Source organism: Choristoneura fumiferana, chromosome 3 (genome assembly GCF_025370935.1).
Source record: "Choristoneura fumiferana chromosome 3, NRCan_CFum_1, whole genome shotgun sequence".
Lineage (NCBI taxonomy): Eukaryota > Metazoa > Arthropoda > Insecta > Lepidoptera > Tortricidae > Choristoneura > Choristoneura fumiferana.
In genome coordinates this window covers 14,839,935-14,853,229 of record NC_133474.1, presented here as the reverse complement: position 1 = coordinate 14,853,229, position 13,295 = coordinate 14,839,935, and the positions used below count along the sequence as shown (strand labels likewise).

Genomic DNA, 13,295 nt, shown 5'->3' with positions numbered 1-13,295 from the left:
TTTGACTTACACTAACTTGCTACCATTTTAGTTTAACAGTTGTGACCAATAATACATTGTTTTTTCTATTTCACCCAATAATCAGATCAATTATTGAATTATTTTAAATTGATTTTTATTTATTTCTGCTTCTTTCTCACTTGCACCAACATATCAAATAGAGCTCGTACTTATTTTGTCCACGTTCTAGAACATAGACAATGTCGTTACTCTGGTATAAAACTGATTTATAACCAAACATGAATGCACTTATTAGCATTTAGGTCTTTTAATCCATATAGGCTATTGTATCATTGTTAGATTTGTTCTAAAGAAAGTAACATAAGGACTTACCAGGTTGTTTTGGTCCGTTATTGATGAATGAATTTGTACAAAACTGATATGAATAAAAGTTTTTAAAACCAACATATAAAATGTTTAATTCTACAACGAATCGAGAAACGAACAAATTAAAACTACATTTAATTTTCAGACAAATTGCATAACATTGACTTCAGTAAAGGACAATGAACATCTTATCGATTTATTTGTTGGTCAATTAATAAAAATATCCACCCAATTGTATTTTTTAAATCATTGGAACTGGGTTAATTGTTGTCAATCGAAAAGAAAGTTTAATGTACGCAGGTTATAAATTTAAGTATTCAACCCTAAAAAAACACGTACACAGTTCATGTTTTATAATGACAAGGTAGGAACGTTTATTGTTTTTTAGTACTTAAGAAACCAAAAATGATTTAAGCGTGATACTTATTCTAAGAACAGTTAGTGTGGACATCTGATATGGACAATCAAAAAATTAATTGGAAGGATGAACGTTCTGTTTTCGAAGTTGATTAAATATCGTAAACATGCTAATATAAGGGGACATTAAACATTAAGTAAAATGCTAAAGTATATCGTATTAGAGTGGTTGGGAGCAAATGAACAAAACTACATTATGTCCTGTCGTTAAAGGAATGACAAATTAAAAAGTGAATATTTTGCTTAGTGTGTCGCATAAATTTGTTTTGCAGTGGCAAATACAAAGATGGGAACTGTAGTCAAGATATGTTATTGAATGGCCAAATTTATTGTGAAAATCTCCTTGCCGATTTAAATTAATACAGGTTCTATGCAACTTAAACCATTTGTATTTTTTTGAGCAAAGTAGGTTGAGTTAGAAAGAAATAGACTACAATTATAATAATACACACGTTGTTTTTGGTAGCGTACTGTTGGAAGTCAGATTAAAACAAAATTTCTTATATTGGTTCATGTGACACATTTCAACCAATCCTTCAAAGAGCCTTATTCATAACTTGAGAAAAAGTTATTAACAAGGTTATGTACTAAATAAATTTTCCAGATTTACATAAACAAAGTTATAATAATATCGATGTTTACAATTACAATTTGAATAATCAATATTGTAAAAAACACACACAATCTCCTGCGATTTTTCCGAAGATACCTTATTTGCCATTGCCACATAATAATGTGTTTATCATCAGGTTCCATGAAAAAAAAAGATAGTTACCTATTTATGCAACAAGAGCAAAGTTGTTTTTTGGTGCGAATGTTGAATTTGAATCCCGAGCAAGCGAATTCTTAATTGTTCACGAGCGTAGCGAAAATTCTAGGTCAGAATCCTGAGAGCAGTGAGGGATTCAAACACACGAGATGCAAAAAAACTTTGGTCTCATGTGACACATACAACTTTTCCCCTCAGCAGCTAGAACATAAGTTAGAATAAAATCACACAATACCTTCTTGCCCATTTACAAAACAAACAATATATAAATAATACGATTATTAAGAAACAAATATAATAATCATATTTAGAAACCTTTATTCAAAAATGATACGTACAGTCGCCATTACATCTTTAAAAAGTCACCAAAAAGTTAAGAATGCCAGACAATGATCAAAAGTCTCCGGCAAGTAGAGGTTTTAAATTTGGAACGAAAGTAGGTACGATACAACTCTCATACTCACAACATGCATTGTAATTTGAACTTAAAATTACGTACTTGTATATATGTCCTATTTTTTAATACCTACTGCAATAAGCCTCATCTTTGGGACATAAAATGTTGAACAATATAAACGTATAAATGATTATAAATGTCCCTAATAACCTTTAATTATGATTTTATTAGGATTTATATTAAATAAACATAAATAGATTTAGTTGCAAATTCATTCAATTTGATAAATATATATTCCAACTCTAAGAGGTAGGCAGTATACGGAACGCTAGGTACAAAGGCTAGGTAGGTAGGTACTAAAAAAAACAAGAGCAGCGTCTTTGGTGCAATGGTGCATATATTTATTTTTCATGTAATTTATTAAAGAAAAATTTGAATACTTACTATAAATTTAATTTAACATTATAATCAACACATTTTATCCTATCTCTCGCTTTTTTCGTGTTGAAGTGAAGTTCAAATATTTGTTACTTAGTGAGTAGACTCAGCACTGTCTAGAATAAAAAAAAAATTATAATAATTAAAAAGTAACTTTTTAATTATTATTTTTAAATGCTAAGTACAGTGTTGGGTCTACTCATTGAATTCTAAATATTTGAACTTTACTTTGATCTGTCATTTCACTTCAACACGAAAAAAGCGAGAGATAGGATCAAATGTGTTGATTACAATCTTAAATTAAATTTTTGGTATTAAAAATATATCGATACTTACCTAATAAATTACATGACAACGAAATATTTCCAAAATGTAAATTTTCCCGATCTTTTTATAAAGTATGCAACCTCGTTGCACGAAAGCCGCTTCTCTTGTTTTTTTTTTAAGTATAAAAGAATTCCGTATACTTACTGGTATACTGCCTCTACATTTGGAATAAATATTTGTTAAATTGAATTAATTTTTAACAAATCTTTTATGTTTATGTAATAGAAATGTTAATAAAATTCATATTTAAAGGTTTAATAACATTTATAATTAATTATACGTTTATTGTTCAACCTTTTTAATGGCCCCAAGATGAGGCTTTTTGCAGTAAGTATTAAAAAATAAGTGTGACATTAGGACTAGAAATTCTAAGTTCAAATTACAATGCATGTACATAGGTACTTATACTCTTTGGCATGTTATGAGTATGAGATTTGTATTGTAGCTACCGGACACTTTTTTATGATTTTAAATGTGATTATTATATTTGTTTCTTAATATCGGATTATATTAAAAAAAAATGTGTTTGTTTTGTAAACAGGTAGGTATATGTGGTTTTATTCTTATGTTACATTTAAATTAATTATGTTCTCGCTGCTGTGGTGAAAAATTGTATGTGTCACACGAGACCAGTTTTTTTGCATCTCTTGTATTTGAATCCCTTGCTGCTCTCAGGATTCTAACCTAGAATCACTCGCTAACGCTCGTGATTAAATTATAGAATCCATCGCTTACTCGGGATTCAAAATCAACACTCGCAACAAAAAACAACTTTGCTCTCTTGTTGCACAAATAACTATATCCATCATCTCGGTCAAAATTCCTAAACTAATTCTGCATTATGTAGTATTGTGTGTCATAGTTAATTCATTGTATGGTGGTGGTGATTGTTGGGTTCTTGGGTTTGTGTGATTTATCTTTGTTTTTACAGTGTGGAGGTGGAGGAGCTGCATGAATACACATTTATTCCATAGACGTAGCTATCGTGTGGTCGCGGGTGGGCAGTGTGTAATTATTTTAGTACATTGGTATGATCCTACGCACAGTAACGCCTGATTCAATAAATTATTTAAAATTTTATTTTTGCATTTTTGGGCAAAAACAAGACAGCATTTTTCATATCAGACAAGTTGCTCTATGGAATTAAGTTTCTTTTGCCTTTACACATATCAGAAAAAGAAACGTGACACTGACAGTAGTGTAGTAGTACCTGCAGGGCTACTATGAAACCATACGAAACTCGAAATTCGAAGTTCGTGTCGTGCGGTCCCTCTGACACTTATGCTATTTAATACGAGAGCGAGAGAGACGGTACGATACGAACTTCGAGTTTCGTAGTAGCCCTGCTGGCCTGCCACTAATGAATGAGCATTTCAAATTGAAATGGTCAATGGCCGGATGATCAAAGTTTGTATCGTACCGTTCCTCTCACTCTTGTACTTATTTAATAATATAAGCGTTAGCGAGATGGTAAGAATGAAGTTCGAATTTTGCACTTCGTAGTATATATAGGGTATAGGGCTAGCACGCTAGCGTCGTACTGTACGTACAGCCTAGCTTTCGATTGGCTCTTTTATAGTTATTTAACCAATCACAAACGTGGCACAAAATTAAATGTCAGTCAAAGTCAAACGTTATCAAGTTGTCAAAGTCTGTATTGTGTACCTTACTACTAGAGAACGGGTGTTAGTGTTAAAAAAGATAAATTTTGCAAAACTGTTCAGCTTTATTATGATAACAGTTAAAAAAAAGTAGAGTAGCAAGTGTCTGAAATCATTTAATAAATTATTAACCACAGAGTACATTATATTAACCTAAACTGATGTGAGAATACGTGGACGGTGATTTAGTTTTAGTTATCTGTTAAAAACATTATTACAAACCAAAGTTACAAACATAAATTGAATCGTTGAATTCTTTAATAATAAAAGTTTATAACAAAAAAGTATTTTACTTCATTAGTTATAATGACTTCGAATATTCTGAAACCAGACTTGATATGGATAGAAGGAAGATGTTATAGAAGTAACGATCCAGTTGCTGAACTTAATACTTATCAAGAATCAAATTTATATGAAAATGGTTTGAATTATTTATTTTATATCTCCTAGTCTCCTTTCTGTACCAGGGGTTGGTATTTGCCCTCTAATATTGCTGTGTCCTAACAGGGCGTCACATAAGACCTACCTATTTATAATTCCATCCATCAGTTCAGTTTGTAGTGTGATATAATTCATCAGCATCAATATCTGACACAAAAAAGTTAGCGTAAGTTTCTAGGGCTGGTAAGAGTATTTTTGTATGGTCTACTGTGATAGATATTATTGCTGGTGACTAACTACATTTCAGAAATTGTGGACAAGTCTGCCTCTACCTCATTTTGACACAATGTGGCACTGGCCTGCTTAAAGATGACTAGGTACCCCTGTTCTAAATGATTTTGTAACATAAAAAGGTTCTGCATCAAGAAGGGAATGTGTTTAGCTTACTGTTTTTTTTTTGTAAATATTTATAGTTGGATGTGTTCTTTCAGAAACAATTTACCATGATGAAGATGAGTATGAAGACTGTGAAGACATTGAGATAGTGACCCATGATGATTCACGTTTCAGCACAAGTGTACATGTTTCAAAGTATGTCTGCAGTCTAAGCAATTTAAAGTTTTCACTCAGATTTTTAAAACAACTTGCTTAGAAGACCGATTGTAACTGGGGGTTTTGAGAGAATAAATTTGCCTTAATTATCCATAAAAAAATTATTAGTCAAGTTTTGTGACGGTCCGTACAACATGTATGTTAACTGCATCACAAAACTGACAATTAAAAGTGGGACACTTTTTTTTATTGCTTACATCAATAGTGCTTGTGATTCTGTCATTTTTCTAAGGATTTCGTATTGTGTACTGAATCTTCCAAGTTTAGGTATATTTTATACCTTAGGCTGCTACTTACTCTTAAACTACTTATAATTCTCAAGCAATCTTAGCCTCTATAATTTTCCTTGTAAATATGATATATTTACTACCATTCTAAATTTTTTCAAAATTTTCCACCCAACAGTTTGGATTTTAGAGGGGGGGAGGGACGCTCGATTTCAATGAAAATTTGCACTTTAAAGTTGAATATTTCGCAAACAGATCACTGAATAGAAAAATTGTCTTAGCAACACCCCAATGGTTTTAAAAGACCTATCCAATGATACCCCACAATACAGGATTAGTTGAGAAAATAAAATCACCCCCACTATGTCTATGGGAGGTACCCTATAATTTTTTTTTTCCTTTTTTTTTAATGTACCACTGTCGGCTTGACTGATATATATATTCATGTCAAATTACAGCTTTCTAGTACTAACGGTCTCTGAGCTTACCCGCGAACAGACAGATGGACAGACATGGCGAAACTATAAGGGTTCCTAATTTGACTATGGAACCCTAAAAAGTAATCTGCTTCTTCCGTCCTTATTGATGTGACTACGCTAATAATTACTAGTCCTTTCGACTAGAGTGCTACTTCAGCTTTTCATCAGTTATTGGAATACCTATACCTGTAATTACATTTTTGACCCAGAGATTCAGTGGTGTGCAGTGAGGGTCAGCAGCACTAGTACCTAGCTTCTGCCATGACGTGAGGGAATGCAGCACTAGAGTTGGCTTCTCCGTTGCTGGTACTGATGGGTGCATGTGGGTGCAGGTGCTGGCGTTGTCTACCCTCACTGCGCGCCACTGCAGAGAATGAGGGTTTGATAACTATTTGTAGTGCCATAGCTATGTTCTCTTATTGTAGTTCTATATACCTATGTAAAAAAAATAAGTAGTCAGACTATTGGCAGTAGTACATTAAAATGTACTTATTACATTTTTTTGTTAATTAAGTGTCTGTTTGTTGATACATAACGATTTAATACTGAAATAAATAGTGTTAATTATTTTAATTATTTTTTGTTCTTTACAGGCACTATATAGGATCTATAATTGGCAAAAAGGGTTATACAAAAAGCAGAATTGAACATGAAACTAAAACAGAAATTAAGATACCAAGGCAAGGGCAGGCTGGGGATGTTACTATATTTGGATCTAGTGCATCTGTAAGTTCTCATTTAACTAGAAAGTACTAAAAATGGGATAAGTAAGTACTGAATGCCATTTAAGCACTTGTGACCTGTGTTTGTTTCAGAATGTGAGAGCTGCAAGGCGGAGACTTGATATGATAGTTATGTCCTCAAGAATGAAACAGAAGCCTACACATTTTATTTCAATCCCAATGATTAATGCAGAAATTATTAGCAATTTCACACGATTTCAGGTGCAATACCCTTTGCTGACTACAACAGAAACAATTGGCGGAGTTATCGCGTAACAAACATACAAAAAAATATATACACTCGAATTGAGAACCTGTTGAAAAATTACTATGATTAATACTTATTTTGATGATATGATATATTAATTTATACAAGTTTAAACATTAACTGCTGGTGAAGCCACAAACTACTGCAAACTATCTTTATTATTTTTTTTCATCACACTTGCTCGTAAACAGTGTGGTAACATGCAGGCTACCTTGGTTGCAACCCCCCAAATAAAACCCTCGACCTTAATGTGCTTGTCATGAAACCCGTGGTCGGTAAATGAGTCATTGCCCGTACTGATTTTCATGTCATGAAGCCCAAGGTCGGTAAATGATGCGTGATGCTGCATGGCGTGGTGCAGCGCGGCGCGCGCAGGTCGGGCACGTATGCTACGTGGGGTGGGGTGGCGCGGAGGCTGGCGCTGCCAAGAGCGTAGTCAGCGGTATCGGCAATTTTTGGAAAATCTTAGTTTTTCTTTTACAAATATACAATTTTACTCGCAAATGTGATGAAAAACATTGTATGTCGCACGGGCGGTACTAGAATTACGAACATCGACTCATTAAAGCCCTCAGTCTTCGACTTCGGGCTTCTAATAGACTCTCGTTCGTAATTCCTTGTTTACCGCCCTTAAGACACAATATACTATTCTAGCTTATGCCTGCAACATCACCTGCGAAAAATTCGTTTATCGCTGTCGCTCGGAAACTACTAAATTTTCCGGAATAAAAACTATTAAATTCAAACTATCTCCATACCTAGCAAATTTTATCCAAATTGGTTCAGCCGTTTAGACGTGAGGTTAACAGACAGAGTTACTTTTGCATTTATATACCTATTGTTTTGGATTACATAATATAAAATAAAATCTCTTCCAATAATTTATCTGTATGTAGGTATGCTTGGGTTTTTTAAACTACGCACCAGATTTCAATGCGGCTTTCATCAATAGATAGTACCTATGCTTCAAGGATTACGCAACAACTCCTAGATCTAGCTAGACTACTCTTCTTGCTGACCTGCTTAGTTTAAATCTTAAAAGTGGCAAATAGGTTATTTTGTTTTATTTGACTTGAAGGAAAGCATTCTGCGGGATTGTCCAGGCCGTGGCCTAGAAGAGTCCATTTTTATGCGGCCAAAGAAACTACATCTAACTCTGGGAGTTATGTGCTTGATGGATAATGAAGAAAGGATGCTTGCTTCTAAGATCCTTACAGAAGCGAAGGAGAAAGTTATCATGTTAGTATTAAAAACAACAGGTTTTTGTAACGTGACTATTAAATATGTAAACGAAACGAAAGTGATGCGTTTGCTATCAGGTAATTATACGAAGCTGTGGCATTTATGTGGATGGCGCCAGTCTTTGATGAACGACGTATTGATGATCGAAGGCGCCAGTTGTTCTAACTTGCATGTCATAAACACGTCCTAACTTAGTTTTTTTTTGTTTCACTCAATAGTGTCGAAATTGGTAAATTGCTGACAGAATGTCAAAAAAAATTGCCTGAAATGTGCCGATAGTACTCGTATATGAGACAATTTAAGAGAATTTTCATTTCGCTATTGTAGGTTTGTCGAGTGAGTCTAATCTAACATTTGATGGCCGGATGGCCAAGTGGTTAGAGAACCTGACTACGAAGCTTGAGGTCCTGGGTTCGATTCCCGGCCGGGGCAGATATTTGTATGAACAATATGAATGTTTATTCTCGGGTCTTGAATGTTTAATATGTATTGGAAGTATGTATTTATCTATATAAGTTTGTTTATCCATTGCCTAGTATCCATAGTACAAGCTTTGCTTAGTTTGGGGCTAGGTCAGTTGGTGTCAAGTGTCCCATGATATTTATTTATTTATTAATTATTTCAGGCCACTGCTGCAAAGACATTTGCCTTTAAAAATTAGAATGAAAGGCTTATCTTATATGAATGATGATCCTAGAGATATAAACGTTCTATATGCTAAAGTTGAAGAGTGTGACTCTACACCTGGAATTTTACAACAGTTAGCTGATGGAATCGCAGATTACTTCTATAAAGAGGGTAAGGAATCCCTTTAAAAGATTATACTGTGTGAGATGAGAAAAATCCGAGCGAAGACCGTTTTCTCTATAGGTGCATTGCGCAACAGAGAAAACCCACAAAATACGCATGCTGCGCCGCCGGTAGCCGGTCTTGCATAGTTGTCGCCGTGCCGCAATGCTTGATTTGTTTACCTGTTTGTTTGGACAGATTTAAAAAAAAACTTTCAGAAACAGAAAGCTAAATTATCCTATCCCTGCTTAATGGTGAATTTCCACCGGCGAGGCGAGGCGAGACGAGGCGAGACGAGAATTGAAATTTGCATGCAATCTCGCGCGGCCGCAGCGAGCCGCCGCGGGCCGCCGTGGGCGCCGCCATACAAATTTCAATTCTCGTCTCGCCTCGTCTCGTCCCGCCTCGCCGGTGGAAAATCACCTTAACATTCGACTACTATTTATCACTGAACTAAAATAATTTTAGAAAATAATTTTAGTTCATTGATATGGACCTCCGCAAAGTAACGCCTGATTCAATAAATTACTATTTATCACGGCAAGGGCCAGGTTCCATCGAGGCACAGATTAAATTGCGAGCATTAGTAATTAATTTGTTTGTTTGTTTTTTCTCTTTATTGTACGAAAAAGAAATACATACCTAAAAGTTACACGAAAAAAATGCTAAGTATACAAATTTGTTTTGAATGATATTATTTTATACTTTGCACGCGGCTTCGCCCGCGTGGAATTCGGTTATCGCGAGCTGTTCCCTCGGGAGCTCCATTTTTCCGGGATAAAAAGTAGCCTATGTTACTCTCTGGCTCATAAACTATATCTATGGAAAAAAAAAACATGTCGATCCGTCTTCCGTTTCGACGTGAAAGATGGACAAACATACAAACACACACACTAGCTTTTATAATATTAGTATGGATTGCATAAGGATGGATATCTAAAGTAAAACTGCCTAACCAACTAATTTTTTTTTAAAGTTACGCAGTTATAACGTTTCTGGACTTATACGTAAGGTAACAACACACATGTAGGTAGGTAGGGATATTTACTTACTTATTTCTACTACTGAGAGTCAGAAATTTCCTAAAAGCCAAGAATCCATATTAATTTTCTAAAATTGTGCCGCGTGCGTGTGTCAGGTTATTGACTTTGTACTAGTTTATTGACCTTATAATCTTTTTCCTTTTATACGGGGTAAAATATTGAACATGGTGGTTCAAGTTCAGTTAATGCCGGACTATATAATGCATAGGTAAACTCTTTTGTTGAAATCCCAGTAATATTATAAATGCGTAAGTTTGTAAGTTCGTTTGTTCGTTTGTTACTTCATCACGTCTAAACCACTGAACCGATTGTGATGGAATTCGGTATACAGATAGTTTGAGTCCCGGAGAAGGACATATGATAGTTTTTATCTCTGAAAATTGCATAGTTCCTGCGGGATAGCGATAAAAGATTTCTGCGCGGACGGAATCGCGGGTAACGGCTAGTTAGTCGGTAAAATTTGCGGTTTCCATGCATTGAGTTCGTGATTTAATTTCAACAATGTATATGGAAACCGCACATTTTTTTATCAGACTGAATAATTTCAACAAAAGAGTTAATGCATTACCTATATTATCGGTTAATGTGTATTGTAGGTTTTACAAGATTTGTTATTGTTTACTGTCTTATTCCGACTTAGTAATTAGTAAAATTCAAGTGTAATTTTTAGCAAATGAATTTCCTAAAACTTAGAAGTGCGAGCTAGGATTTAAACCCTACGATCCTCTGCTTGAGAGACCATTAGGTCAAGCTACTAGGGCACCATGGATTCGGCTGGTGCTATGCGCAGGCAACTCGTTTCTATTTATATAACGATTTCATTTTATTGAGTCATTGTTTTCGACATTCTCTAACAAAATACCACCATACCACAGTATTTTGGTATTTATGGTGGGTATAAAAAGGGAACTAGGTATATTTTCTGTCACCTAATTTTAGATGTGTCACTAATCGGCAATACCCTAATTATAATATCTGTCCCTAAGAAATATATTAGTTATCATATTAATCAAAACTGTCTCTAAGTATTAATCATCAAAATAATGTAAACCTGTATCTTAAATTATAGTTTCATCATCAAAATTCAATCACCAAAATAATACCTACCTTAATTAAATATTTCTACCTATTCTACTACAGGTCTGATAGGTACGACGACGAGCGAAGCGAGGCGATGCCGCGGTAACGGCCGGCGAAGTGCCAGAACCGACAATTTTTTGCTAATATTTACGGCATGAAACTTCGTTATTTTTTTTTCAAATAACTATCCATCATCATCAACATTATCCTCATCACCATCAATCATCATCATCAGCATTAAACTATAACGAAACGTAAGGCTAGAGAAAGTGACAACCACAACTGCCACGTAATTTGATAATTAATATTATTTTTCAGTGATTACAAATTAATTTTTAGGTAAACATTTTTTTTATATTGTTTGGTGATTCAATGACACTTCTATATTTTGAAACCCAATATAATTATTTGATGATAGATACTATTTCCACGTAATTTTTAATTGATATTTAGGTAACTGTTTTAATTAAAATTGTTTTTTTTTGGAATCTTTTTGTATTTTTTATTTCCATTCCAAACTTTTTTTGTTACTTTTACGGTCATCCAATAAGACCACCAAGCAGCTGGTTTTTTCTGATTTTTCTGTGCATCTATATTTCAGTTTGTATTTTCGATATAGGTTTTACGGGATGACCGTAAAAGTAACAAAAAATAAATTTGGAATTGAAATAAAAAAATACAAAAAGATTCCAAAAAAAAACAATCTTAATTTGATTGCTTAATAACGATATATCTTGTCCGGGTGAGCGGTTAGTTCCGATGGAGTGCCGAAAAGTTTCTCGATGTGGGCTACGGCATAGATATCGCTAGTGTCGCTGCTTTAGTGGCTAAATAAGAAACAACACAAGCTGAGATATGAGGTGCATAGGAGAAATTCGTGTCTGTATCGTTGTCCAGCGGTGGTGTAGCGGTATAGCACACGGCACGGAATGCCGAGGACCTGGGTTCGATTCCCAGCGCTGGTTTTATTTTTCTGGTTTTTCTGTGCATCTATATTTCAGTTTGCATTTTCGATAACTGTTTTAATATTATTTGGTGATTCAATTTAGGTTACAGATCTACTATTTTAGGAACAAATATTATTTATTAGGTGACCAAAAATGCATTTATTAGGTGATCGATAAAATCATAGGTACCCGTATAAAATATTCCCCCGCATTCATTTTATTTATTTATTTTTCGGGATTTAAATTTTCTTCACTTGGAAATATATAATCGGATTATGCGCATTATTTCTTTTCATACTACGGTTCCGTAGGTAGCCAAAATGGACCCTTATAGTTTTTTGTACTGTCAAAGGAACTACTGCGAACTGCGAGTAATCCATTTTGAAGCCGAAGTGAATATTATAATATGTTTTTTTTATAGGATTGATGAACAACGAGCATGGTCGACAGAACGTCAAACTGCACGTGACCCTGATCAACTCCAAATATAGGAATCAACCGTCCAATCAAGATGTTAGAGCTGAAAAGAACAACACGAGAGAGTCATTCGATGGGTCGGAAATCCTCGAGAGATTCGCCAATTTCGAATTCGGTGTAATGGAGTTGAGGGACATTCATTTGTCACAACGACATGCCCTCGGCCCTGATGGGTATTACCAACCAACTTTTGTGTTATCTTGCACGATGTAATGAAAGCGAATAAATGAGTTTTATAATAGTTTTTGTTTCATTTAGCAATAAGAACAAAATGTAATGATATACACCACTCTTAGGTTCAGATTTCCATTAATCTAATGATTAACATAAAGTCTAGCCGTTATTGCATGCACTTACTTTTGTACTCTACATTAAAATAATAACGTTAATCTCGCTAACACCGGTACCTACGATAAAGTTTTACATGAAATTTTGCTTACAAAGACTAGAATACCTAAACAACGGATACTTGTATTTGTATCCCAAACCTGTCGCTATTGTACCGTTTTTGTCAAATTTATAAACTACTTAAAATTGCTAAAAGAGCGGAGTAAAAGAGGCTCCGAATCAGCAACTTTTCGTGTGCAGCGTGTGCTCTGCCTACCCCATTTGGGAATACAGGCGCGATGTTTGTATGTATCCCAAAAAAATGAGTAGGTAAGTAAGTACCAAGATAGTCCCCAAAGTCACGT

General features: G+C 34.4%; 1 protein-coding gene across 1 annotated transcript; it reads left to right on the top strand.

The window, feature by feature from the left end:
- Nucleotides 1–4,284: 4,284 nt before the first annotated feature.
- Nucleotides 4,285–12,844, top strand: LOC141426702 (activating signal cointegrator 1 complex subunit 1-like). The gene is made up of 7 exons (XM_074085818.1): nucleotides 4,285–4,757; nucleotides 5,209–5,308; nucleotides 6,629–6,761; nucleotides 6,851–6,979; nucleotides 8,104–8,264; nucleotides 8,893–9,065; nucleotides 12,548–12,844. The coding sequence occupies exons 1-7, from the start codon at nucleotides 4,643–4,645 to the stop codon at nucleotides 12,814–12,816; spliced, it is 1,080 nt and encodes a 359-aa protein (XP_073941919.1). The 5' UTR covers nucleotides 4,285–4,642; the 3' UTR covers nucleotides 12,817–12,844.
- Nucleotides 12,845–13,295: the final 451 nt, after the last annotated feature.

What these genes read in the sequence shown, in the direction of transcription:
- LOC141426702 (XM_074085818.1), top strand. Translation starts at nt 4,643, where the DNA reads ATGACTTCGAATATTCTGAAACCAGACTTGATATGGATAGAAGGAAGA. An exon ending in ACAAGTGTACATGTTTCAAA is followed by an intron (nt 5,309 to 6,628) that starts GTATGTCTGCAG and finishes TGTTCTTTACAG; the next exon opens with GCACTATATAGGATCTATAA. An exon ending in AGATTACTTCTATAAAGAGG is followed by an intron (nt 9,066 to 12,547) that starts GTAAGGAATCCC and finishes TTTTTTTTATAG; the next exon opens with GATTGATGAACAACGAGCAT.